The sequence below is a fragment of the Daphnia carinata genome, chromosome 6 (assembly GCF_022539665.2).
Source record: "Daphnia carinata strain CSIRO-1 chromosome 6, CSIRO_AGI_Dcar_HiC_V3, whole genome shotgun sequence".
Taxonomy (NCBI): domain Eukaryota; kingdom Metazoa; phylum Arthropoda; class Branchiopoda; order Diplostraca; family Daphniidae; genus Daphnia; species Daphnia carinata.
Window position 1 is genome coordinate 2,333,287 of NC_081336.1, and position 26,607 is coordinate 2,359,893.

The 26,607-nt window shown below is 39.0% G+C and overlaps 3 protein-coding genes across 3 annotated transcripts; 1 reads left to right on the forward strand and 2 right to left on the reverse strand.

Moving 5' to 3' along the window:
- Positions 1-18: 18 nt before the first annotated feature.
- Positions 19-1,802, reverse strand: LOC130689989 (protein ABHD13-like). The gene is made up of 5 exons (XM_057512950.2): positions 1,626-1,802; positions 1,191-1,435; positions 712-1,131; positions 469-629; positions 19-408 (listed from the first exon to the last, which is right to left on the reverse strand). The coding sequence occupies exons 2-5, from the start codon at positions 1,411-1,413 to the stop codon at positions 133-135; spliced, it is 1,080 nt and encodes a 359-aa protein (XP_057368933.1). The 5' UTR covers positions 1,414-1,435; positions 1,626-1,802; the 3' UTR covers positions 19-132.
- A 1,684-nt stretch (positions 1,803-3,486) lies between these two features.
- LOC130689952 (juvenile hormone epoxide hydrolase 1-like) lies at positions 3,487-5,463 on the forward strand. Its single transcript, XM_057512899.2, has 6 exons — positions 3,487-3,876; positions 3,941-4,139; positions 4,205-4,553; positions 4,614-4,813; positions 4,878-5,112; positions 5,172-5,463. The coding sequence occupies exons 1-6, from the start codon at positions 3,700-3,702 to the stop codon at positions 5,371-5,373; spliced, it is 1,362 nt and encodes a 453-aa protein (XP_057368882.1). The 5' UTR covers positions 3,487-3,699; the 3' UTR covers positions 5,374-5,463.
- LOC130689960 (barH-like 1 homeobox protein) lies at positions 5,002-9,020 on the reverse strand. Its single transcript, XM_057512913.2, has 5 exons — positions 8,549-9,020; positions 6,285-6,361; positions 6,125-6,214; positions 5,918-6,054; positions 5,002-5,848 (listed from the first exon to the last, which is right to left on the reverse strand). Exons 1-5 carry the CDS (start codon positions 9,000-9,002, stop codon positions 5,506-5,508), a joined length of 1,101 nt encoding a protein of 366 aa, XP_057368896.1. The 5' UTR covers positions 9,003-9,020; the 3' UTR covers positions 5,002-5,505.
- Between the last annotated feature and the right edge of the window lie 17,587 nt (positions 9,021-26,607).

Genomic DNA, 26,607 nt, shown 5'->3' on the forward strand with positions numbered 1-26,607 from the left:
TTTTGTCATGATTTGTATGAGGAAAACCGGTGCCGCAAAAAACAAAAACATTTGCGTTTTAGAAACAATTTTTAGACACTCTTAGCTACAAGAGATTAGGGAGCATTGGAGCATTTCAAATATTCTGGCTATTTACACCGCGTTCACAGGTAAAACTTGCAAATGCTGTTGATTCAGAAGCCGGTCGCTGCAGACGTCTTGGATGGCTTTTTCCAGTTGCTTGTAGTAAAAGGGTTTTGTCCAGGTTCCATTGTGATCTCCATTTGGAATCTGCAGAAGGAATTTGCGTTCGCTGCCGCAATGCGTATAGAGGTCAACCATCATTGAAGGCGGAACCAACTGGTCGGAGAGACCCGAAATAAAAACAATAGGGCACTGAAGAGATGTCACTTTCTTCTTACTTTGGAACTAAAAAATTACAAAAGGCATAAAAAATTATGTCCACCAAAGTAAAATAGAGAAAATTACTTTATTTTTATGGAACCAAAGAGGTAGATATCTCAATCCTTTCCATGGAAAGATTTGAATAGCCATGTCAGGGATTGAAGTAAACGAGTTTTCGATAAGCACGCAGGCTATTTTCCCCACGTTACACGTCCGAGAAGCCAGATCGATGGCTACAGCTCCTCCTAGTTTTACATAACAGTATTATCTTTAAAATCATCTAAAATTTATGTACGTATTTATTATTGAACCGCACAACTTAGTTACCTAATGATCTTCCAAACACGACGATTCTTCTTTGGTCTATATCTTGCCTACTTAATAGGTAATTAAGAGCAGCTTGAGCATCTTTATACAGGCCTGATTCAGAGGATGTTCCTTCTGACATGCCATATCCCCTGTATTCTACCAAGAATACATTTGCTTGTAGATGTTTGAAAAGCCCCTTTACATTAGGTAATCTGTGTCCAATATTTCCAGCATTTCCATGGAAGAATAAAATTGTTGCACATTGTTGTGCTTGTGGTTGTGGGATAAAGTAGGCATGAAGTTTGGTAGAATCCATGCTTTTTATAAAAACATTTTCAAATGGAAGGTCCAAGGTATTTGGTGCCGGTACAAAAATTCTAGAATTTAGCGGGACCTCTGGATAATACAGCAACTGATCTCCAGCTCGATAGACTATGCCTAAAGCAACAGTACTTTTGATATTATGAATAGCTAATCCACCGGGGCACTGATATTACCTGCAGCAGAAAAACAAAGAAGGATGAAAGCAGAAATACCCCCAAAGATCCAATAGAAAATACAGATGGTGATGAACATGGCGCTACTCAATGCCCAGCATTGTTTGATTACACTGATCACTATTCGGCCAATAATACGTATGACTAGAAAATCTGGATTTGTCTCTGGTGAGGAAGATGAGTTACTGATAAGCTTTTCTTCGTCAATATTTATACAAGCCATTTCATGGCCCACTGACGAGTAACTCTGGAAAGGGTAATCAAAATTAGTTTATAAACTTGATAATCTTTTTTTTATCTTTAAATTTTAAATGTTATGGTAACAAAGGCATAAACAGACATCAATATTGAGCAAGAATGAACCATTCTGACACTGCCTCCCTAAAATATAGTTCTATCATCTAGTCAAATTGGTTTAGGTTGAAAAACAGTTACCTTTTGTGATAAGGGAAATAAAGGTTGAATTTAATTCCCAGCACTGTGCAGGTAGATTACAAACTTGTGGAATATGCTTTTGCCGGAAATGCACATTGAAATCACTTCACGTTGAATACATTGTCGCTAACGTCGTCTGCTGGAGTCACGTCAACGACCGACTATTCAGTCGAAGGGAAGTATGGAAAACAACCTGTGAGTTTTTGAAATTAACACGTGCCACACCAAACTTTCTTTCCTGTACTTGTACAATTTTTTCTATTTACTTATTCCAAATTCTTGTATAATTTTATTATGTTATTGTTTACTTACACCACTAGTAGGTTGGCTAGGTGCTTTGTACAGTATTTTGATTTTGTGTTGGTGGTCGCAATTTATTCCTTTAATCACTGGTAAGTCATATTTCTTTTATTAAAACGATCATGACTTATAAAATAAAGACGTATTAGGCACCAAATTTCTTCTACTTGTCCCGACAAGTAACACTGAAAGCTGTGTGAAAGCAAATTGGCGCCAATCTTCTGTGCATTTCAAGCGCCATTTTCTTCTTCTTGTTATGTGCAATTTTCGTTAATTACTCCCGTCGTACTTTCAATAACCTCATCAGGAAATCATCATGACGTTTCTTTCCAGTCTTCTTTTTGCTGAAGATAGCAAACGTAGAAATGTAGAAAAATAATTGCGACATGCGTACGTTTTCCAATCCCACCTGATTGGCTTTCCCCCTGTGAACTTTGTGGGCAGTTTAGTCAAGCTGTACAGTGTAGTGTTTCGGAATTGCCCTGCTTCTCTAGATGTGAGTTGCATGGTCGTTGTTCAGTCACAAGCCTAGCGTCTTCAATCTTCGTTTAAAGAGGTAACGTAAATATTGGAAAACAATTATGAAACCTAACCTGGTTTACACCTTGTTTCTCCGTCATTGTTTCCCTGATATATCCACAGACAAAAAAAAATAGACAGAAGTTTAATTTAAAAATTCGTGGTCGCCATCGCCATTGAATCATAGACCGAGGTAAATACATTGTTATAAGATTATCACGATTGAAATCTCTTCTTCGCACGTGGATAACTTATTCTTTATACGACGCATTTTATGGCATATTTTCTACTGTTCACCTATCAAGTGATTGCAAACAAGAAAACTCTTGTTTATCCAGCTGAAATGAAATTAAATTCACCACTTTTCGTCCTAATGGGCTTTCTTCCATGGCAGGTCCCCTGGCTTATGGAATTTGTCAAACGGGATGCAACGCTGTTGTAGCATGTTACGCCGCCGCTGGTTTCACATTTGGGACAGTAACTGCAGGTGCAGGAGTGCCCGCCGCCATAGTTACTTGCAACGCGGGTCTAGGGATTTGTATGGCCGCCTGCGTTGCTGCGGGATTTGCCCCCACTCCTTAATTGCGTCGTGTTATACTGATTGGTATTCCAAATAAATTTTTTTCATTATATCCGAGCACAGCGTGCGTAAGCTTTAAGAACATTTCATTCGTATCCATTACATTAAATCACAAGTATCCAGTGATGATTTCTGTTCCATTTTACTGGTTCAGTACAAAAAAATACGTCTCGTTTTGTCTAAATTAACTTTTAAACCAAAGAAGTCCGTAACGTCGTCTGCTCGATCATTTAAATAGGACAGCTCCAAGATCAAACTTTAAATTAAAAATGTCAGCAAAGGATTTTTATTAATTTTTTTGTACTTGAATAATTTCTAGTAGATAGTTGGTTTTAATTATTTTCTTTAACGAATTTGAATTGTGTTGTACTCCTTTTATCAGTGGTGAAGAAATGGCGCCACATTCTGAATGTTATGGATGTTATGGCGGGGAATCAAGTGGAACATTGCAGCTGAAAGCTGACAACCAAGATTACGTCAAAGTAACAACAAAGTTCGAATCAAGAGTTCCATATAGTAATCTGTGGCTGTTTGATTGAAGAAGTACACTTGGAACAACAGCTTGGTTTAATGTCAAAAGTCCAAGTTTGTTTTAGCTTATCTTATTCCTTGGGAGTGTGCAAACCCCACTGCATTAGGCTTTTTTTGTCTAGAGTGTAACAGTTTTTCCCTAGAATGGGTTTCCTACGCAAATTGCTCTTGATCAAGAGTGCTATAACTGTAGTTTTTATTGCACGGTATTTGCTGAGAAATCCTGCTATCCCCGAATTGAAGGATCAATGGTGGGCTGAGGGTAGTCCAAAAGTGCAAGATGAAAAAATTACCCCGTTTAAGATCAAAATATCTGATGAAGTGAGCATACAAATAATTTACATGTCATCCAATGTGTGGTTTCATAAAAGTTTTTTTGCCATAGGTATTGATTGATTTGAACGAAAGATTATTTAAATCAACTCGTATGGTTCCTGCATTGGAAGGTATTGGATTCCAATATGGATTTAATGCTGAATATCTGAAAACTGTTCATCAGTACTGGATGAATACATACAATTGGAGAAAGCAAGAAGCATTTCTGAATACCTTTCCACATTTTAAGACTAATATTGGTGGACTCGGTTGTTGCACATGTTCTCAGTGAATTTCAGATTCATTTAATGATTTCGACTATTCTATTGATTAGGGATCCATTTCATTCATGCAAAACCCAGTGAAGAACTGATGAAAAACAAACAAGTTTTGCCATTGCTGCTTCTTCATGGATGGCCAGGCTCGTTCGTAGAGTTCACAAAAATTATCCCCTTGCTTACTAGGGAAACCGAAGGCTATGATTTCGTGTTCGAACTTGTAGTTCCCTCTTTGCCCGGTTATGGGTTCTCTGACGCAGCTCGCAAACCTGGTTTAGGTCCTGCTGAAATGGGACTTATTTTCGACCGTTTAATGAAAAGGCTCGGGTACGACAAATATTACGTCCAAGGGGGAGACTGGGGTTCCCTCATCGGTTCAAATATGGCTACTCTCTTCCCTGATAAGTACTGACTAATACGACTTTTATTACAATATTATTGATCCCTAATGTTTTTGGATTCTAGAGTAAAAGGACTTCATTTGAACATGGTTGCTGTATCAACTATCGGTAGCAATGTTGGGCTGATGCTCGGTTCATTGTGGCCATCTCTGCTGATGCCAGCTGATAAAGTCCATCTAACTTACCCACTTAGTTCCAGGTTCTTGCATGTTATCCAAGAAACAGGCTATTTCCATCTTCAGGCTACCAAGCCCGATACTGTTGGTATTGATAATTCACACTAATGATGGGTTTGCATCTTTAAAAAATGTGTCTGGGAAATGCAAAGGAATGGCACTCAGTGATTCGCCCCTTGGGCTGGCTGCCTATATTTTGGAAAAATTCTCAACTTGGACGAAAGCAAGTTCTACAAAGCTTCAGGACGGCGGCTTACTTAAAAAGTTCTCAATGGATGAGCTGCTCGACAACGTCATGGTCTATTGGATAACAAATTCCATCACGACATCTATGCGGCTATATAGCGAGGCCATGAGTGCTAAAACGTTTGCATATGACTTGGACAAGTAATTACCAAACTACTTATTCGAAACTTGATCAAATTTAATTTCCCTTTTATTACTAGCATTCCTTGCGTGGTACCGACGGGGGCGGCTGTATTTCCAGAAGAACTTTTTGTTCAACCAGGACCACTCGCCAAGTTTAAATTTACAAATCTAATCAGATACAACATCATGGATCGCGGCGGACATTTTGCGGCCTACGAAGAGCCCCAGCTTCTGGCCGATGAAGTTTTTCAATTTGTGCAACAAGTCGAGAAACTGTAAATTCTAAAAGTCTTAATCGACTCAAAGGTATAAACTATTCATGTTGCTGTCATTTTATTTACAAAGCCAAATAAAGTGAGGTTAAAGCTGGGGCGATCTTACTGTTACTAAAAAATGTACCGAATAATAAAATTAAATATCTTTGGGCTGAAGATCTTCGGGACTGGGAGTGAAACTGAGACTGATTGGATCTACTGGGCTACCGGCGGCGCTGTCAATACCCAGTTGTTGTTGCTGGGTTGCAACGCGCAGCATGGGAGGGGCCCAAGTGGGCGAGAACTGGGCACCCGATGCAGCCCCGTTATTCGAACCTAATGACTGTGGCTCAAAAGCTGGCAATGGATGGCTCATTCCGGACATGTTTGCGAGGTGGATCATGGGATCCATCATGGACGATGGTCGGGGATGATACAGATTGGGAGGAGGCGGTGGGGGACCAGCACCCGCTACATAGTTACCAGATGGATTCAAAAACCTAAATGCCAATTTTGATATCAGAAGATGTCTTTTAATGATAACTAGTGATAATAGAGAAATGACTTACCAAAGTCGATCGCCAATAAAGAGAGGTCTCGGTGCCAAAATACCTAACGATGAATAATACTGTTGAGCCAACATTTCCAGATCGTTGGTATATTTGCGTTTCCATTTGGTACGCCGATTTTGAAACCATATCTTGATCTGCACCATAAATAGGGAGTTAGTTTGGACTGAAATGAATAAAGGAACTGTTGATTTGTATTTGACGAACCTGAGTTTCTGTGAGTTTCAGTTGTTTCGATAGTTGCATTCTCTTCGAAACGGAAAGATACTTGTTTCTTTCAAATTCTGATTCCAATGCCTAAAAAAAGTATTAAAAAAACGAATCAATTTCAATATTTCAAAAATGTAATTGGTAGAAGCAATATGACCTTGATCTGAACTGCAGAAAACGCCGTTCGAGGTCTTTTCTTCCGTTCCTCTCCACTGCTGCCAGTCTGTCCATCATCTAAAAAATTCCAACAAATAAATAGTTAATACCATTTTTAGTTTTGATTAATTAATAATAAATAATTTTGATGTGCAATTTTTCAATATTTCTATTTAATTCTAAGTTTGTATTAATTAGTTTCCAAAATGATTGGCGCCAAATCTACACCGGAAGCTTACATAAGATTCGCGCGCGTAATTGCTCTCATTTATTGTGGATCGTTGAACGCAGTCGGTCGAGAGAGTTGAATCTCTGGTGCAATTCTCGGAATTGTTAGTTATCTTTGTTAATTTGTGCATGTGAACACTAGAAATTCATGTTTCCTTACAAAGGGAATCATTAAAACTAAGCATTTTGACAAAATTCGTTTAGTGCGTTAAACTAAGTGGCACGTGTTCGCCCTGAAACGACCTTGCTAAAAGCTGTGTAAGGCTTCGTAAAGAAACTGATTTCCTTTATTTACATTTATTTGCTTGACTATTTGGATTGTAAAACTGATTCACCAGTGTTTAGTCGTGTAATTTTTTATTTGTGAAGTGCGTTAATGTGAAAATTTTTCTGTGAGTGCGTCAATTTCCATCGCGTGGTCCCTGGTGTATCTGAAGACATCGTCCGACTGGTAGGTCTAATTTAATCATCTTCTCGTAATTTCACACAGCTCTAAAATGTTTCTTGAAAATCTGCAAATCTAATTCTGTCTTCTTTCTTGTTTTTTAGGCTCACCTACGAAACCTGCCCGTTTGCTGCCATGCTGTTCGCCGTGTCGAGCAATCGGTAAGTCGTCTATCTATCTTTCTGGCAAAATGGCGGCGAATAAAAGATCTATTGTACATCAAATAGATTTTTTCTTCGTTACATTATGGCGTTTTTTATTTTCCAACGTTTTTGTATCGTGGTTTTCACTTTATTGCCCTCCGAGTTTGACGATCTAGTCAAATTTTTTGTTGAAATTTTTTTCTTTTCTTTGAAAATTTTCCCCAAAATGGCGTTGCTATGGGTCGATGTTGGGTTGGGATGTGCATGTGTCGTCACTGTGAATTTGCGAGGGGTGGGTTTACATTTTGAAGACCTATCCTCTCCCCTCTTTTTTCTCCCAATAAAGTGGGAAAGGGTAACATTTTTTTCAAATAAAAATGTGGGGAAGAGTTACAATTTTGTTTTTCTAGAAACGTTTCGTAAACCACGTAGGCAAATACGACCATCAAGTGGCCGTCTTCATGCGAGGGGGGAGGTTTGGAAAAAATTGATGGCGCGCTCCAGCAATCACGTAAATCCGACTGCTCGTGTCACAGTAAAACATTTTTTCTCCCTTTTTTTAAATATCCACACGTGCGCAGAATAATAGTAATAAAAAAAGAAACATCGAAAGCTATTCCCCAAAATTCATATAATCGAATTGTTTGTAGTTTTCCCCTTTCGTCTTTTTATTTGTGACATTCGGTGGTCGTTATCTAACCGTAGGGAGCAGGAAGGTGTCAAAGGTAAACACGGAAACATCAGCCGTCGTTCGTCAGTGCTCGGTGTTGGTGCGTGATGTACCCCCTACCCCAAAGGGGGAAGAGTTATTAGAGTAGGCCGTTGGTTACGCGATTGAACTATTTTTGATGTGTGTGGTCGTCGTTATTGTTGTCCTCTTTTGTCGAGTATCACGTCCCGTGACACGATGCCATTCAACCGTTTGACCGTGAGCTAGGCTCTTAAATGAATGACCCTATTAGATTCCCCCTGCGGTGTGTTGCTAAAGTCGCTGGACTTATGATTTTTTTTTTAAACTTACATTTAAAAAAAATAGATCGATATTTTTTTCATTGATTTTGAACGTCTTTGTTTTCTCGCTGCCTATTATCATTTAAACCAGTGCAATTGGTAATGACGTGTGTGAGATTGCTTTTTAAAGAGCGTAACCGCTTGTTCTTGTCAACATTTATCAGCGTCAATTGCGAGCGGTTTTCTTTCTATTGCGCCTTTTGTTCTTGCTTCTTCTCACCATTTGTACCACACCATTCATTATCTCTGATTATTTTTAAAACAATGACGTTTGCGGATGATGTGAAACTTGTTCAGTTATTAGCGGTTTTTTCACTTTGCATAATTTTCTTGGCATTTCTATTCGCAAATGTTAATTCCATTCCACTGAATTAACATTGTCCGACGCATTTCCGTGAATTATTTAAACGCGTGCTTGAAAGAAAGTAAAATTCTTACCGGAATCTCCCGAGTCTATCGAAGTGGGTTCGTTAGCCATGGCAGATTCGCCCGAAGCAGGGGTTTCAATTGCTCCTCCATTTTGATGATGGCGATGCGGATCGGTCGACATCATCATCATGGCCTCTTCCACTTTGATGTTGAAACCTTCTGACGCGCTCGTCGCAGCTGAGGGAGCCATCGGCGGATGGCTGGACGTGGACGGTATAGCTGGACTGTTGCAGAAAAATGGTGGGGCAGTTGACACGTTCGGATGGTGATGATAGTGTTGATGATGAAGGGCCAATAAAGCGCTAGATTCCGCCGCCGTACCCTCCGGGTGGGAAGTCAATTTTCTCAGATGCAAAAGCGGATCGGGATGGCTAATTCTGTGCGGGTGATTGTGTTTGGGTTGCATCGATAGCAAATTAGCGATGGAGAAAGAGTCTGACTGATGTTGAAATCTTCCGTCCATCGTAGCGTTAGATTTTATATTTTTAAAAGGGGAATTTGAAAAACTTGTTCGAGGGAGCTCACTTCGAGACGACTAGCTCCTTCCAGTCTAACTTTCCGTTTCACTCTGATCCACTTTGGTTTCTCGTGTCGTTCTTTCTTGGTGACGAGGGGTTGGCAACTCGAAGAAGAATCTATAACGTACACAAGAAAATGACACTTGTCGTTGACATTATCCTCTTATCGACTTTTGCCCTCGTACTTTTTTTTTTCCCTATTCTGTGCCATGTAGCGCCCTCTTTGTTTGCTCTGGAATGTGTGTGCCCGTCCCTAAACCGTCTTTCTTCTCCGGTCAACTAGTCGCTGATTGGCAACGGTTCACTTTGCTTTTTGTCGTAACATTTACCCAAGTCCAGCCCTTTTTTTTTTCCCTCACACGAACGTCACCAATGTTGCGCGCATATCTGGAAGTTTTTATTTTTAGGATTGCGTTGCGTTCCCTCTCTCTCTCTCCCAATGGGGTATGTATCAGTGCGAGAGGCGCGCTCTTTAGAGCGCTCAAGTTATCTGCTGCTTTCAATCGTCGGTCCAATTATTGCGTACCTCTCTTTGAGTTTACTGAGTTGTATTTTGAATAACCAACCACGTTCGTGTGCATCCAATTGATGGTTGATTCGGTTGTTTGAATTTTGGCGCGCGCGCCAAGCTGTGCTTATATGAAATTACTTTTTTTAAACAAAACGTTTGTGACGAAGGGTAAGGGAAAGGGGGGGAGATATGGGGAACATGCGTAACCTTTTGGTGTTGACCTTTTGCCCGGAAGAAGATGAAAAAAGAAAATGTATTATCTTGTCTGCAATAGGGAACGGGTTAAAATGGACGGGGGTTACTGGGAAGTAGGGGGAGGGGACTACAGTGAGTCACCTGACTCTACTGGACCTCCCTTGACGAGTTAAAAACTCATTTATCCTAATTATAGCTCACCATCTTTCATATTTCTTGTTTGAGTTTCATCTTTGTTTTGTTTTTTCTATTTTTGAAGAAAACAAACTCTTCATTGCAATAATTGAATTCTTGCGATTACGCTTGTTGCTTGTTGTAATTGTATCTGAATAAGAGGGTAGGGCCGGGTTATAGCGGGTAATCTAAAACTTTCTCGTATATCGTTTAAAGAAAAGGCGCCGTTGCGTCATTTAGCATCTTGCATCTCCGCCCGGAAGTGTCTTCTATTTTATTTTATTTTTTTTTAGAGGAAGAAATAAAATAGCAACAAAAAAGGACGTTAAGAACCATTAGTGTTTTTTTCCCCCCTCTTCTTGTGTCTATACGTGTGGTTCGTTTGGCGCGTAGAGAGGGGTGGGCTAATGTTTTGGTTTATCGACAGCACAAACTGAAGAAAATGGGTTGGTGTCATTGTTGGTAGAAAACGGGCGCGGTTTTCGTGAGAGGTCATTAAGTTGTTGTAGGCCTCATTAGCATGATGTTCTCTCATCTCGGGTACTTTGGTAGTCTTTGCTGCGAAAAAGAGGTTGCTGCAAAAGAGGGGGCTAGCCTGGAACAAGCGCGGGGAATTGTTGGGTCACCCTAGAAAAGCGACTGTGCTCGTCCGCTTAGAGAAAATGATCACGTTGACAGATCCACGGCCAAGAATAACAGCCTAATCTGCCCGTCCTTGTCGACACACACGAGGTTTCTTGTGTGTTACTTTTAACCTCTGCCTTCTATTCGTCTTTTTTTATTTGCATTCTTATCTCTCGTTTATGTTGCACTTGTAACAAATTTTTATTTATTTTATGAATTTTTGGGGTATTTTTTGTTTTGTTTTTGAATTTGTGAGGTGAGAGGATGGAGTGTAGGGAAGTAATATCGAAGAGGCACACTTGATGATGTAAGCAAAACTATAAATCAAAGAGACTTTGGTGTGGTAGTGTGTGTGTGTTTGGCTGTTATTGCCTGGCATTGGTGGTTAGTTTGATCATTTACCAGTTTGAATGTGGTGTTGGGTTTATTTTAAGGATCTCTTCTCCCTTCGTTTTGTTAAACCGCTAGGGAAAAATGGAAAAAAATACGAGTAAAAAAAAAAAAAAAAAGTCGACGGAAGACAGAGACGAACGAGGGCACTAATTATAAGGATAATTGTTGCACGGGACACACACGACACAAGGCGTTCAGGAGGTGAGACTCGTTTGCCTATCGCATTTTCTCGTTTTCACGCAGGAGGTGAAATAGCTCAACCCTCGGTTTTACAAGAAAAGTGCCACAAACTATTCCCTTTTATTTTTTTTTCCCTAAAAACATTTGTAAAAATGATGAATGACCTAGCAGACGTAACCAGTCATCTTTGCAGGCGCCTTTTTGACGATCTGAACATTTTTTTTTTTCGAAAATCCCGCTCGCCAAAATAGCGCAAAGCTTCAAGAATGTTTTCTTTCTTTTTTTTTTTTACCTCCTTTTATTCCCTCTTTGGTCATCATTCAATGTCCTGTAGTGAATTCGTTTTCTATTTTGTTGTTTTCTATTTTTTTTTTTTCGGGGTGGGGGGGGAGTAACTATGACAGCAGCTATGGGAGTTTAGTGGTGCGGTCAATAGTGCGTGAAAACAGCTGTTTTGATTTGGTTTTTTTTTTTTTTTCTTGGCTTGTAACCTCGCGACACAACTTGAAAGGCGAAACTCTATGGATGGGCTAGATTGTCGTTAAAGTCCGTGACTCTTTTGAAGAGCCTTTAAAGAGTAGAAATGGGTAAGGGGGGTAGACAAAGCTCATTAGCGTTTTTACTGTCCTTGTGGTGTTGTGCTCCGCTCAGGGGCCTCTTGGAATAACGGGGTCGTATTGCAGGCATCATTTTATGGTTGCGACTGTCCCCCCCCCTCCCCCTTTTTTTTTCTCTCCTACTCTTATGATTACCACACGTTTACCAATAGACACTCACTGCTGCTGTGCATTAGCTCTTTTCTTTTTTTGTTCAAGAAAATGTTTTCTCCACACTTTATGTTGAAAAATGCCCGTTTTTGGCCGTTGACGTTTCTCATGACTTAAAGTTAACTACTGCGTTATGGTGACTGTTTCCAATCATTTTGCGCGAAAATTGTTTTGAAAAAAGGCTTTGAAACGAAAGAAAATGTTTGGAAAAAGTTGTAATTGGGCTCTTACACGGGCCATGATGATGGTATCCACAGATTCTTTTCATTTTCACTATTGGCCCGTGAGTCGTCTGGCACAGTTCGATCATCGTTTCCGAATGTCATCTCCCCCCCCCCCCCCCCCCCCCCCCCAACGCTCCGAAGGAAAGTGAAATCTCTGGGGACCTGTCAATGAGCTGAGAAATGAGAATCCCGTAAATGCAGGTCCCTTTTTGTTTTATTATTCTTGAAAATGAAAAAAAAAAGGAACATTAACTGCATACCTATAAATATCTAATGGTTTTTTTTACGTAGACGCGGAAGGTTATGGAAAGCTCGTTGAGGCCAATTAGTTGGCTGCTTCGTCACTCGTATCATCTTTTTTTGAGCTTCATTTTTATGTTCTTTTCACTTGTGGACTCTGATCGTCCGTCTTGGACGATGTCGATGTTTATTCGAAAACCTTTCGGCGTGATGAGTTTTATGTTCTTAAAAAAATTACAATCCTTATAATTCAAAAAGACTCGTTATGGATGTCCCAGTCAAAGTGTGGAGGTTTTGTACGTTGGCACAGGAAACGAAAAGAGGGGGAGGGGGTTGAAATAACACGATCCAGCAAACTTGTCTTTCTCACATGTGTTCTCCTGGCACGCGTTTCTCTCTTCCGGTTTTTATCTCTTGGACGCAAAGGAAGAGGCAAAAGTTTTTTTATTTTTGAAAAAGAATTGACGGCGGCGCCTTGGCTTTGGCCAATGATCGTCCAATAGATGAAAAACACTCTTGGCGATACGCTGTACAGACGTGTCTTCTGAAATATATATTTAACAACGGCCACGCCCTTTTTTTTCTCTTTCGTGTGTCCCCCCCCCCCCCCTTCACGAAGAAAATCGTTATCGCGCGCGCACGCTGTGTTTCCTAACAGAATAGACGACTGATCTGGCTATCTTCGACTTGGTGCTGGTGCATGACCGCTTTTTTGCTTTGGCTGACATGTTTACAGCGTGTGGTAAATATATCAGGAGTTTTGTTGTCTTTTGCCTTTCCTCCCGCGTTCAAAAAGAATGTCGACTCGCTCTCTGATTAGCTGACTGCTAGCATAGCAACGCTATCTGGCAGCCCAATTAACAAGGGATATATTTATTTTATTTTCTCTGGTGGGAATGTTTATCTATTGGATGCGATTCAAGTTGTTGATAATAATAATAAAAGAAGGGGGGGGGGAGAGAGGGAAGAAATGAAGGAAAAATTTTTCGTGACAGCGGGGAGGGGCGCGCAATCATGACGGAATGTTTTAGCGACGCGTTGGGGCCTTTTTGTTTCTTCCATGCGGAAGAATATCAGGGGGGACAGGTATTTGACGTCAGGACAGGTGCTGCTAATTTTGTTGGCCGAGATTGACACGTAACGAACTAATTCAGAGTTGTGTAGAGGTTTTGATTGGAGCGTTTTCAGAGCGTGAGTTGTTCGAGAGAACACGGGACTAAAATTTGTTGAGTGTGGCTTATTCTAATTTGGTATCGTTTCGAACTTTAACGTTTTGACATTCTTGTTTCTTAAAAATATTTATTTTTGAATATGATAGCCAGTTTGAGTCATTTGTTTTTGTTCTTTTTTATTTTCATTTCAAAATGTTATTTAATTTTACTTGATCGGTTCGAGTTGAATTTTTAAATTTTATTTTCAATCAATTTCCGCTTTCTTTCCCTTGTTGTTTTGTTTGCGTAGAGAAATTACTCGGCCTTTCTACTGTAGTTGCTTAAACTTACCTTTATTTTGGTTTTCGGTGAGAGGTTTGGTGGGTGGGGGTTGTCGCCTTCGTCGGGCAGCAACGCACCGAGTTCAGCTTACTACTCTGTAATTACATCGCGGGCCTAGCTACTGAGTATAGGTGGCGGTCCTGGAGCCGGCGCTAATGATGCCGGACGAAGGTGGGGAACGGGGGGGGGGGATGGTCTTGATATAACGAGATAGCGGTGGCACTACGTGTAGTACAGTACCTGTGTGTCAGGTGCAGACGATGTTGTACACGGTCGTAAAGAAAAAAGGAAAAATTTTGAATAAGAAATGGCATTGGCTTGTTTTTTTGTTTCTTTTTCTTTCCCTCTTTTTTTTCTTTTTTGTTCACGGGGGTGGGGTGAGTAGTGGAGGATGGATAAGAATAAGGCGGAGCTTGCGCGATATGTATATATATGGAGATGAAGGGGGCGACCTTTATAAAGAAAAGGAAGACGAGGGGGATGCGAGTGAGACGCCCCATTTGGCGCCAGTCTGACGCGTCGTCGTCGCTGTTGTCGTCGTTGATGCTGCTCCCTGCCGCCACTTTTGCCCCGCAGCAGCGACTCAATGCTGCTGGTCTATATAGTAACGATGATGATGATGATGATTGTTTTTTTTTTTGTTTTTTTTTCCCTTTTGAGAAAGACGGAAAAAAAGAATTTTGAATCTTGTTGATTGTCCGATGAGGTCTGCATTTGGGGGTTACGTGATGGTTGGGTATATCGGTCTGATTTTTCGTACATGTTCGTGCTGTACAGGAATGTGTAACAGTAGATTTCAAAAGATGATTGTTATCTGGAGACGGAGATTATCCATAGGCCTCTAATGTGTTGTTGGCTCAATTTGAATATATTTTTTTATTTTTCTGTTTTAATTGAAGTCAAAATTGATAGCCAATGGCTATTTGTGATTTGATTTGAATTAGACAAACCACAACTGTTGGCTCATTTCGTTTGCTATCCAACGGTTGAGACGTCTGTATAGGCCTATAAGCTTAACTAGTCAAACAAGTTGAATCAACTAATAATTGTCGCCCCGTCCCAACCGCAATAATAGCGCGTAACGTAACAAACGGTGCGGTCGTCTTACGCAATCGAGCCTATACCCCACTTTTTTGTTGTTGTTGTTGTTGTTCGCTAGTATCATAATAAACGCTTCCTAAATAGTGAAATGTCTGCTTTACGCAGCCATCACTGGCATTACTGGTAACTCTTCGTCCATCCATCATCATCAATGCCTCCCGTTATGGTGTCTTTCAGCTCAAATAGGCAACCAACTGCAGCTACTGTATTTTTTATTGTTTTTTTTTCTCTTTTTACGAATCGCCATTTTTTTTTTACTCGAACCTGTTAAGCCGCATAAAAAAAAAGAACTTTAACTATCCCCTTCGTCTATAATTACGTTAGCCTCCGTTATCAATAAATCACCTAACGACTCGGCATTTTATAAAGAATTTTGTTTTTTAAATAACGGGGCTATCTCTTTTGCGAAATAGGCCTCTTGTTGAAGACGTTGTCGCTTCGCTTTTCACGCGTGTGTGCGTTGATCAAGAAAAATTCTTTTCTCCAAAGCGACAAGTTGGTGGGAAGATGCAAATAGTCGTTGAATTATTGCCGTCGTGTTTTGATGCGTAGGTGAAATATATGTCGCCTAATTATTGACTAGCAGCTGTGCGTGCAAACGTAGATGAAAAACTGATGTAGGGACGACGCGCCCAATCCCCCACCAAAAAAAAAGGATGTGTGACGCTTCGCTGAGAGTTTCAATAGACGCTTAAAAAAAATAAAAATAAAAAATAGATACAAAACCGCCGATGTATTTATGATGGCGGCTTCTTGAACGTGTAAGCGTAACACACGTACGCTTCGCCCTACCAAAAAATGATTACGAGCCGTGTGTTTAAAAACACTTGACAAGTGATTTAGGTTAACACGCGTACTGCGGAGTGTGCGCAAGTGCTACCCATTTTGATATAGTGCTATATAGACTATGGTATTATAATCTTATAGACAGACAATGGTCGTAAAAACCGGATGTTTGTTGTAACTATTCGACGGGGGGTGTTCTTTATTTTTTTTTTTCGTTTTGCTCTTGTTCCCCGTAGCATCGGATATCCTTACGATTGTCTACTGGAGGAGTGAAGAGTGCCTTTTTCGTTGTTTTGCTGCGAGACGTTTTACAGTCGATTATCACCAAGTATTTATTCATTCGTTTCGCTTGGGTGTTGTGTGCGCCGGGTGATTATAGTGGCCAGGTTTTGGAAGTAAAAGTTAATGCTCATCTTTCCCCATTTATTAGTGGGGTGGGGTTTCAAACTTTTGAAAGTGTTTTGCACAAAAGAACGGAAAAATCTGGGCCAGTAAAAGCCGCGTTATTTTTTTGCGGGGAAAATTGCAATTTTGAATCGTATTTGTTTTTGTTTTTATTGTTGTTGCAGGTGTTGAGGATGAAGTTGTCTGTAGATGTTGTGACATTGGGTGGGAATCAAGCCGCATCGGTGGCCAATAAGTTTTGAACAATGTGTTACCAGGGCGTAATGATGCAGCCACTTCCGTTTTTGTCTCCCCGCTGTGTTGATACTTGCGCGCGCTCTCGTTTTAGTTTAGCCTCTTTTTTTTTTTTTTTTTTTTTTTTCTTTTTCTCTATGTGTTAGTTAATGAAGGTTTTATGTTGCGACCCCAAACCAAAAAGAGAGAGAAAAAAAAAACGTAAGTCTTTCCCGTTTCATCACGATCGCTTTGTTTGGCGGCCACTTCCGTCCCTTTTCCCGTTTCGGGCGTAAAATAAAAAAAAATAAAAAAAAAGCCGAGAAAAAGAACAAACTGCGTGTCCATCCATCGCAACAAACATACTTGCAACTTACCATGGCGTGACATTTCAAGGGCCTTTTCTTATTTTCCGTTTGACTTTCTAAATATCAGGTTTAATTTAATTTTCATTATTTCAGTTTATTTTCGATTTATATTTTGATTTCCAGACGTTTTGCGATATTGCGATTGAACATAGCGCTTTTTAAACGATTTTTACAAGAATTTTTTTTTAATCTGGAGAAAATAGTCGAAGTTCAATAAATGGTCGTTAGATGGCAGCTGAGCGCAGTAAAATTTCAAAGTTACGAAATTCGAAGGGGGCGAAAAAAAAGGGGAAAGGAGGGAGGTAAATGGTAACAAGTTCTCGAAATGAGATTGTGATGAGTTTCGTTTCATCGCCCCCGTCGTGTCAATCGCATTGGGGGGGGGGGGGATAGGAACGAGAAAAAGTCTTTTCTATCTCGGACTCGCTGCCATGATGGAAAGTTGATGATGATGACGGTGATTGGAGGGCTAGTGCACCTACCTGTCGAGATAACGCGCATCCCATCAAAGGCACTGCGTGATTCTCCTTGTTGCAAAAAAAAAAAAAAAAAAAAAGAAGGGCGGTGAATGATTTCCGTCATAATTTTTTTGTTTTTGCCGTTTTTGCATTTTAACCATCAAATTTTTTTTAACGAGATCAAAATGTCCTTGATACGAATATAACTCGAAAAGGTCGTCTAGTCAAAATAATTTGTTATGTTTCCTTTTCCTTTTTTGAATAAACGACTACGGGACAAGTTTTTTTTTTTTCTTTTTTCCGCATCGAGAAGGCGGAGTCGAAAAAAAAAACAAAAAAAAAAACAGTTGCCGATTTGAGAAGAGGTAGTTTGAACTCGAGGTCGACTTTAAACACAAGAAAAAAAAAACAACCGAGGTGGTCGCTTCTGTGACTTTATCTTTCTGAACCTGCTATAGCGTCGTCTATCCGTGTGTCTGTTTTGTCTGGCCGGCGCTTCTTGTGTGTGTGTGTGTGTGTGCCGACCGCGCCGTTCATTTCTTTCTCAAATGCATTTTAAGTATATGGTAGAGAAAGAGAGAGAGAGAGAGAGAGAAGGCTATATAGGTAGAAGTCGTAGTGGTGTACACTATACGTGTTGGGACGCGGGATGAGCGGGGGGGGGAGTAGATATTTGAGAAAAAAGGGACCGAAAAAGAAAGAAAAATACAACACGGACTTGCTACTACAGTAGGGCTCTGTGTGGATGTATTTTTTCTTTTTCATTTCGTGTGTGTGTGTGTTTTCATATTTTTTTTTTTTTTTTTTTTGTTTCTCCATAGCGAAAAAGAAAAAAAAAAAATGGGGAAAAAAGGTTGTTTCTTTTCTGTAAGGTAGCGTCGTCGTGACGGCGCCACAAGAGGCGTAGCCCCGACCGGTCCGCCCTCTCATTACTCGGCCATCCAACCGTTCCAGACCCCGGCTCTTTCTTTTCTCTTTCTCGCTGTGTGTGTGTGTGTGTGTGTGTGTACACCGAAGAGAGTTGTGGAGCTGGCCAAGCACTGGCCAGCCTTTCTTTCTTTTTTCTTTTTTTTTTTTTTTTTTTCCCTGTTTCTATCGTTTTTATTTTTTAGATGGGGAAAGGGGATTTTATTTTATTTATTTCAAATTAATTTTTATTATTTTGTTTCACATCGTTGTCGATTTTCGGTTAAAAGTTGTCACACACATATATGCACAACCAGAAAAGAAATAGCAAATGGTCAATCAATATTTTCTCCGGTTCGTTTGATGAAAAGAAATGAATTTTCCACAAAATGTTGATAATGGACCTAGTAGGCGGAGCTGGTAGGAGACATGGTTGTCATGACAACAGTAGAATCACGCGTTTGGATAAGAGGGGATGTTCAAATTTGACCGGAGAGGGAGGAGACAGAGGAAGCGAATGAATCAATGATTTATTCCAAAGTCATGCAGTCCTTTTTTTTGTTTTTTGTTTTAAGATTCCCGTTCACGTGTCTTTCGACTAAGTTTTTTTTTTTTTTAGCAATTGAATTTCCATCGAAAGAAAGAGCAAAGACAGTGTTGCCTGTTTTTGCCAAAAAAAGAGAAACGGTTAAATACAGAGTATAGTTTGACTCCTTGCCTCTTTAAGACACACAAACGTACGCATTTTTTTTGCTGGGTCGGCAATTGATTTATTAGACTCTGGGATGAACGCGGAACGGTCAAACCTGCTGCTTCCTTCTTTGTACCAGAATTTTTTGCTTTTGAAATTTATAGCAGTTGCGCTTAAAACGACTCTATATACAATAGCTACACACACACGCACACACACGCACACAGTGTCTGTGTGTAAAACGCTGCACTAAACTGTGTAGTAGTTCGTATCCCATTTACCACTCGAGTCTCTTACTGGATTTTTTTTTTTCCCCTAAACAAATGACAACATCATTTTAACCTTTTTTTTTTCTCTTTTCTTTGTGATTGTATTTTGGCTACCACACAGCGACGTGTATAGTTCTCAAAGACCCTCTGGTGCCGACGCGTCATCTATTATCCAAGGCCGCCGCTATCCTTTTCTGATATGGGACTTGACTTACGTTATCCTTTTCTTTTTTTTTCTCCTAGAAAAACAAAAAAAAAAAATGTGAATATTTTTTTCTGCTTCTTTGGGCTGAATGGTAAACCGCGAAGGTTGTCGCTGTCGTTCGACCGTCATTCCTTTATACATTTTTTTGCATAAAAATTTTTTTTTTCTTTTTTTCTTCTTTAAAAGGGGACTTTCCATCGAATGTATTGTGGCTTTTTGTCTTGTTTTTATTTCTTTTTTTTTTTCTTCCGGCGGCGGTGGTTGGATGATGGTGGCTCGATGTTCTGCATGTGTACCTGATTTTTCGTTTTTTCTTTCGTTCTTTGCGCTGGAATAAAAAGAACAAGTTTGACGGATACCATTGGGGCCTAGGTCGTTCCGTTTGGCTAATCACTTCACACATGGTGAAACAAAAAGCATAGACGTAGCGGAGCTGGTGATGAGAGGAGGGTTCCCTCTTTTTTTTTTTTTTTTTTTATTATGAAAAGGTTTTTCGCGGTGAATGTTGTATCACTCAGTCAAGCAAAAGTCATTAGCATATATACAAAAAAAAAAAAATTGGACATTGATGACTTCCTTTTACAACAATGACTGTGCATTTCATCGTTTTGCAATTTGCTATTCTCTTATTACTCGTTGATTTATGATCAATCGATCCATTGATTTGTCTAAACTTTCTATTATCGTTCAGATTAGGTTTTCAATGACAAGTTCCCTGAATGCGTTGCAATTTCCGTTGCAACGTTTTCTTAAAAATCAATTTGAGTTTTGTCATTTGTTGCAGTAAGAATCAACTTTATTCCCTGATTGTTTAGGGTCTCGAAAAAAAAAAAAAAAATCATTAAAAAGAATTGGAATACTCTGCAGGGTGAAGTCGGAAAGAATGTAGGCGCCGTACATATATATATCTAATAAAAAATAAAATAAGGAAAAAAAAAAAAAAAAAGCCAACAGCTATAATATAGCTCTTTTTTTTTTTTTTTTTTTTTTGAACGTGTGTGTTTGTGTTCATGTTCAATGGCTGGCGGCATTTTGGGGGCCGGCGGGAGAGTGGGCTGCCACACAGTAGAATATACAGTACAAAAAAAAAAAAAGAACTAAATTCATCCCAAGGTAAAAAGAGGGAAAAAGGGGGCAGCCCCATGCAGACATGCACACACGTAGAGCGTCGTGTCGTCGTGACCGCCCCACATCCGGCGCACCGACAAGAGCAGAAAAAAAAAAAAATGGAAGACAAAAGAAATATCTAAGGAAAAAAAAAAAAAAAATAACAACACAAGGTCCTTTTTTTTTCTTTCTTTTCTCTGTTCTTATTTCTACATATACACCTGTACAACCTGTTGCAACAGAGATGCACCCCCATCGGATGGCCTTTGGCGGAGTGTGGAAATTTCCTTTTTTTGTTTTTTTTTGTTTTCTGTTAAAGAATTTTATTTTTAAAAGGGAAATAGAAGCTCGATCGTTCTACGACTCACTCTGCCATTACGAAAAAGAATAAGAAATCGGGTGGTGAAACATGTTCTTTTCCAAGGAAAATTCGTTCCAGTTGAGTTTCGAAGAAGAAAAAAAAGCGAACTGAAAGTTTCAAAAAAAAAAAAAAAAAAAAAAAAAATCGATGTTGTGTATTTAGTAAATTATACGACGATGTTGTGCCGTGCACCAGATAGGCACCGGAGTTAATGATAGACATGAGCTTGACGACCATCAACAAGCTGCTAGATGTTAGGGGTACAATACCGTGGCGCCTAGTGTCTTTACCGGCCCGAAAATTAGCAGCTACAACAACACGCACTACCTTTGACCGAGACACACATTTTCCGTTTCTTCGACGAGTATATTATAATATCATTTATCCCCTCGTATTCCCCCCCCCCCCCTACATACATAGCCGTTTGGGTTCATGGTTTTCTTTCTTCTTCCACGTTTCGATAGATTTTTTTCTTTTTGCTGCAATCAAAGTGGATCAACATTCGGTTCATTGATTCCCGGTTGTTCATCTGAAAATGATGGTCATTTCGTGTCGGCCATTGGAGGATCCCCCCCCCCCCTCGTTATACAGGATTTTTATTTATGACGTTTGCTCGAGTTTTTTTTTTTTTTCTTCCAACATTTGGTTTCCTTTTAAAGCGAAAAAAAAAAGGTTTTCACACGCGTATAAATAGGAATGGAAATGAGTTATATATATTTTTTCGGAGGGGATTAAAAAAAAATAAAAATAAAAGATGGGAAGGGGATTGTTCATCGGAAATTTGCACGAGAGCGACGGCCATTTCCTGCGTCCGAGCGAGTTTTACATGCGCACTGTCTAATTGCGCACGTTGCACGCTTTTTTTTTTTTGTGACCGTCGCCCCTTTTTATCCGACACCTCTACCCCACTCCCCCCCTCACCTGTGGGCTAGGAAATGTCATTAGAACGCATGCGCACTCTTTTACCTCTTTTTTTTTCTTTTATTGTAGACGTTGGAGTCTGAGGTAGTAGATTTATTATTACGATCCCTCTTCCTTTTTTTTTTTTTTTTTTTTCTTCAGTTCGTCTCTACAATTTTTATAGCCCAACCTTTTTTTTTCGTTTATTGTTTTTATTATTTTCAGTGGAAAAAACGAGAAGAGTTTGGATTTTTCATTCATTGAAAAAGAAAAAAAACTTCAACCGTCTGAAAAAAAAAAACTTGAGATTTTCTTATTTTAAGCTCCGATTTTTCTTTTATTGGAATGGGATAAAATGAGGGTCGAAACTAACCGATCCGTGTAATCGTCGAGCCCCGATCAAATATCTTGTCTTATTCTTATTTGATGTGTTTTTTTTTTTTTTCCCCAGTTTTTTTTTTTTTTTTTTCTGAAATTCTACACACAAATCCCCTATGCGTTGTAGCGTGTCTTTTGTGTGTGTATCTATACAGCTAGACTGTTGATTGCGCTCGTGATAGGCCACCGACCGCAAAAGCGTAAAAAAAAAAAAAAAAAAAAAAAGCTCGGCCGGGGACGCACAACCGACCACGTATGCGGTTTCTTCTTTTATTTTATTTTTTCTCTTCTTAACGACAATAGGCGACGTACCTAAATGTGTTTTCTTGTGTGTATGTGTTCCAGTTTGTTTTTTGTTTTTGTTTTTTTGTCTTTTTCTTTCGCCGTGTGTTCCATATATTGCACAACGTCCGTGCGCGCACACACCTGTAGTGGGTCAATCATTTTGTCCAGCAGGGAGACACTTGTACACAATAAGGCTGATTTTTTTAAATTTTATTTTACACGACATTGAGTGGGTGGTCTATCTACCACACAAGGTTTTCTTTTCCTTTTTTTTTTTTTTTTTTTTGGGTAGCGATCTGGTGGTATTGTAAAAAAAAAAAAAAAAAAAAAACATTTGCCATTTTCTTTTCTTTTTATATTAGGCGGGGAGGGGGCTGTGTACCGTATGTATGTAATAATTTGACAATTTTATTTTTGGGCTGGGACTTTCTTTTCGTCCTCAAATGGATTTGTAAATGGCGAAAACGTTGAGCTCGAATTCTTTTGGAATTTTGTTTTCAACTTTTTTTTTTTTTTTTTTTCGTGGTTTGGGCAGGACGTTTTGCATCGTGCGATTTATTTGAATTTTGCTCGCAATTAAGCCTTTGTCGGATTGCAATGTTGGAGATAACAGACGTAAATGTAACTGTTTCTGATTTAAAAGAACCAAAGGGGGAACGGTCGGTTGGTTTATTTTTGCGCCGTAGTATACGACTTTGGAGGTTGTGAAATAATGAGACGTGCACAAGAGGCGCTCTTCTTCTTGGTGGGTCTATGTGCGTTAACTGCTCTTCATCATGTCTACACTAGGAGAAGCCACAGCTGCTGTCGCTACTTGATGATATTTATATCGGAGCCCCGTAACGTACAGTGTAGCGAGTGGAGTTCATTTTTCTCGCATCCCCATTGAAAAAAAGGGAAAAGAAACATGAAAGAGGAATGGAGGGGAGAGTTCGGACTTTTGTAGCCTGGGCCAAAACTACAAAAGCAAAAGAAGTAGATGACATTAATGGCGCTTTATTTTCTTTCCAATGCACCCAGAACAAAAAATGTTGGTGTTTTTTTTTTTTTTGTTTTTTTTTTCTACATTTTTATTTGTTCCTTTTTTTTTTTCAACTCATTTTTGCCTCGTTTTAACAAAGAATTTCAATCGTAAATTTTAAGTTTTTTTTTTTTTAATTATCGCAAGGGACAAAAAAAACCATTTTTCCTTGGAGAATTTAGAAGAATTTCAAGTGCTATTGGGAACGAATTCGTGATGTTGTGGTAGCGCCGTGTTGTTTTTATGTTGGACTACATTTGAACTATAATATGGCCGTCGGCTGATATTTTATTTTATTTTTTTTCAACTCCGGGGCGATGGCTATCAAATCACGGAGTATTTCAAAACCCATTCAATCCGTACGCATTCACGAACGCAATTTCAACCGTTCCATCAGATCCCCCCCACCCACCCTTTTTCTTTTTGTTTTTTTTCGCTCCAACTTCAAACCCGATAGGCTTTTTGAATGAATCGCCAAAAGAATTGTGAACTGGATATCTTGTCACCTTGACATTCCATTTTTTGTTTAAAGAAATTAAAAACGGAGGGTGATGAGCTTGAGAATAAGAGATACGTAATTGGGTGTGTTAATGTGAAAGAGGCACGGGCGCGCGCATATCTATACGATGTGAACCTGGTTGAATCGTGTTACATCTAATAGGACCCAATTACATCATCATCATCTAAATAATGTGTAGGACTTGCGGTCGCTTGAATTACAAGTGTTTTTGTTTTGTTTCTCTATCCTTCCTATTTTGTTCGGTTGGGTTTTTCTCTTGACAATTATCGGAGGTGGTGGATGATAACGATGACGCCTCGTCATCGCGTTTTATGCGTTTCGATGAGGGTAGAACCGGTGACATAGGATCTTGTCACTCACTGAAATTCCTATTTGTCGAAATTAAAATATTCAAAGGGCGTAATGATAGCGTGTGTGAAATGTTGATAACAATCGAGTAAGAATTTCACCCTTAAATAATATGAAATTAAAGGGGAAACAAAAGAAAAGTGGATCACTTTGGCGCCAGTGTTCAAAACCCTTGGCTTTTCTTTTTTAAATTCTAAATATATATATATATATATATAAAATTCATTCAAAAAAAACAAGAGAAAAAAGGTGGCAGAGTGAGAGAAGACCACCACCGATGGTGTGTCCCCTCCCGCTGCTTTTGACGACCGCATTAAGAGAATGAACAGCGGGGTAGGGAGACCCATTCTTTTCTTTTTTTTTTTTTTCTCGTTCCTTTATACCTACTACTGCTTTATTATTATTCCTCTTCTTCTTCTTCTTTATTTATAATATTTTTTTTTTTTTTTGCTTTTTTTATTATTTATAAATAAAATTAAAAAGAACAAAACAGAATTTAGTAGAGAAAAAAAAAGTCGTGTGTAATTACCTTCTTTTACGATGATTTCAAAAGTAGACGAGAAAATGAAATTTGCATCGGTGTTGGGAGATTATCGCCTTTCAAACCCCACCAAAATTAATTTTTCCATTTCGTTTTGTTTTCTTTCCTGTTGACTGTGCAAACGCACGCAAATGTGCAAATCAGGGAAATCAATAACGTTCGAGAAACAGCAATCCGCACCTTGCCATTTGTTTTCGAAATCTGTTACAGGGCGAGGATGTGAAACGGCTATTGGCGGTAGCTGTTCTTTAAAGAGATTTTCAATTTTTTTTTTTTTTTTTTTTAAATTCTAAAGTTTAATCATTTTTAATTAAAATCCCGCTGGGTTTGTTCTTATTCATTCTCTCTTTTTTTTTTTTTGAAGAAAAAGAAGAGACACATAAAAAAAATAAAGAAGCCGAGCGAGAAGGGGGTTGGGGGTTAGGTGATGAACGTCATTTGTGCAGCCACATAAAACTGTCCTTTGATCTTCTTCTTCTTCTCCTTATTTTTTTTGTTGTGCTTCGTTTCGTTTTTGTTACCTTTTTTTTTTTTTCTTTCTCAAAAGGGGGGGGGGAGAAACAAAGCAACTCTCGTTATGATATCAAGTTTTGTCTTCTTTTTAAATGAATGAGGGGGAACTAAAGAGAACAAGAAAAAGGAAAGAAAAAAAAGGTTAACAAGAATTAGAGAAGAACCACCTGCGATGGGCCCGTTTTTGTGTGTCTGTGTGTGTGAAGGGAAAGAAAATCTATTATTTTATTTTATTTTTTTTTTTGTTTCGTGTTGTTTTATAGGTGGCACATTCATTTTCGAGCTGCTTGTCTCGTAAAATGCGCAACATGGGCCGACCCCCCTTTTTTATTTCATTTATTTTTTTTTTTCGGTTTCGTGTCTACGTCTTTTGAGAATTTTTTTCTGATTCATGATCCACATCCATATAAATATCAAAACGATGATAATATTATTATTGCGTATAACAAGAAAATTCTTGCTCGTCGGAGAAAATGAATTTATTTTTTTTTTTTCAATGATTTGGTTGCGTAGCGTCAACGCGATGCTCGAATTTAAATTCTATTGCGATCCGAATAGACAATTTCTACTTGGTATACATTTTGAATGTTAAAACAAAACAAAAAAAACAAATGTACTCGCCCTTTTCTTTTGCATTTTGATAATTTATGGTCAACATCCTCGTTTTTTTTTTTCTTTTTTTTTTTTCCACCTAACGTGGGGGCGCCCAACTGCTGCTGTTTTTTGTTTTTTTTTCGCCTGCTGGCCGGCTGCCTTTTTTTCTTCTTTATATTTAAGCTTCCTCTTCTATAATATTGTAACCTTTAGACACACACATACTATATAGCGTTCGTGAGCCGCTTCGGCATCTTCCGAATAAAAAAAAAAAGACTCACGGAAGGTTTTCTTTCTGCCTGTAGACCTCAACAGCTTCTCGACACGCAAGGCTCTGTTTTTGTTTTGTTTTTCAAAAAAGAAAAAAAAAAAAAATTTATTTTCATTCCAATAGCAACTGAATATTACCCGACCTCATTGTTGCTCAAGAATGTTGCGCGTTTCACTTCTTTTGACTTGATTCAGAGTTAAGTTTTGAATTTGGTCGATGAAACGTAATTATTGTGCATGTTTTTTAAATGTAATGATACTTGATTGGCGCGTGCATATCTAAAATGAATCGATATCTTTATTCTTTCTTACCTCGAATTAGTGTTTATTGATTATCGATGTCAACAACGGTGAATTAACGTTATTAAATAACTGGTATTCTTTCTTCTTCTCTTTTTTTTTTTTTTTTTTTGAAATTAGGAGCCGGGATGTGTGTTTCTGGATTATTCAACGACGGTCATCATCTTCTTGCAGCAGTTAAGGTCAGACACACACCGTTTTTGTTTTTT

Excerpts from the sequence above, each read along its gene's own strand:
- LOC130689989 (XM_057512950.2), bottom strand. The coding sequence starts at position 1,413 with ATGGCTTGTATAAATATTGACGAAGAAAAGCTTATCAGTAACTCATCT. Across the intron at positions 1,132-1,190 it reads TCTTTGTTTTTCTGCTGCAG|GCATAGTCTATCGAGCTGGA; the intron begins GTAATATCAGTG and ends CTGTTGCTTTAG. Across the intron at positions 630-711 it reads CGTGTTTGGAAGATCATTAG|GAGGAGCTGTAGCCATCGAT; the intron begins GTAACTAAGTTG and ends ATGTAAAACTAG.
- LOC130689952 (XM_057512899.2), top strand. The coding sequence starts at position 3,700 with ATGGGTTTCCTACGCAAATTGCTCTTGATCAAGAGTGCTATAACTGTA. Across the intron at positions 3,877-3,940 it reads AGATCAAAATATCTGATGAA|GTATTGATTGATTTGAACGA; the intron begins GTGAGCATACAA and ends TTTTTGCCATAG. Across the intron at positions 4,814-4,877 it reads TACCAAGCCCGATACTGTTG|GAATGGCACTCAGTGATTCG; the intron begins GTATTGATAATT and ends GGAAATGCAAAG.
- LOC130689960 (XM_057512913.2), bottom strand. The coding sequence starts at position 9,002 with ATGGACGGAAGATTTCAACATCAGTCAGACTCTTTCTCCATCGCTAAT. Across the intron at positions 6,215-6,284 it reads TTTCTGCAGTTCAGATCAAG|GCATTGGAATCAGAATTTGA; the intron begins GTCATATTGCTT and ends TACTTTTTTTAG. Across the intron at positions 6,055-6,124 it reads TGAAACTCACAGAAACTCAG|ATCAAGATATGGTTTCAAAA; the intron begins GTTCGTCAAATA and ends TTTATGGTGCAG.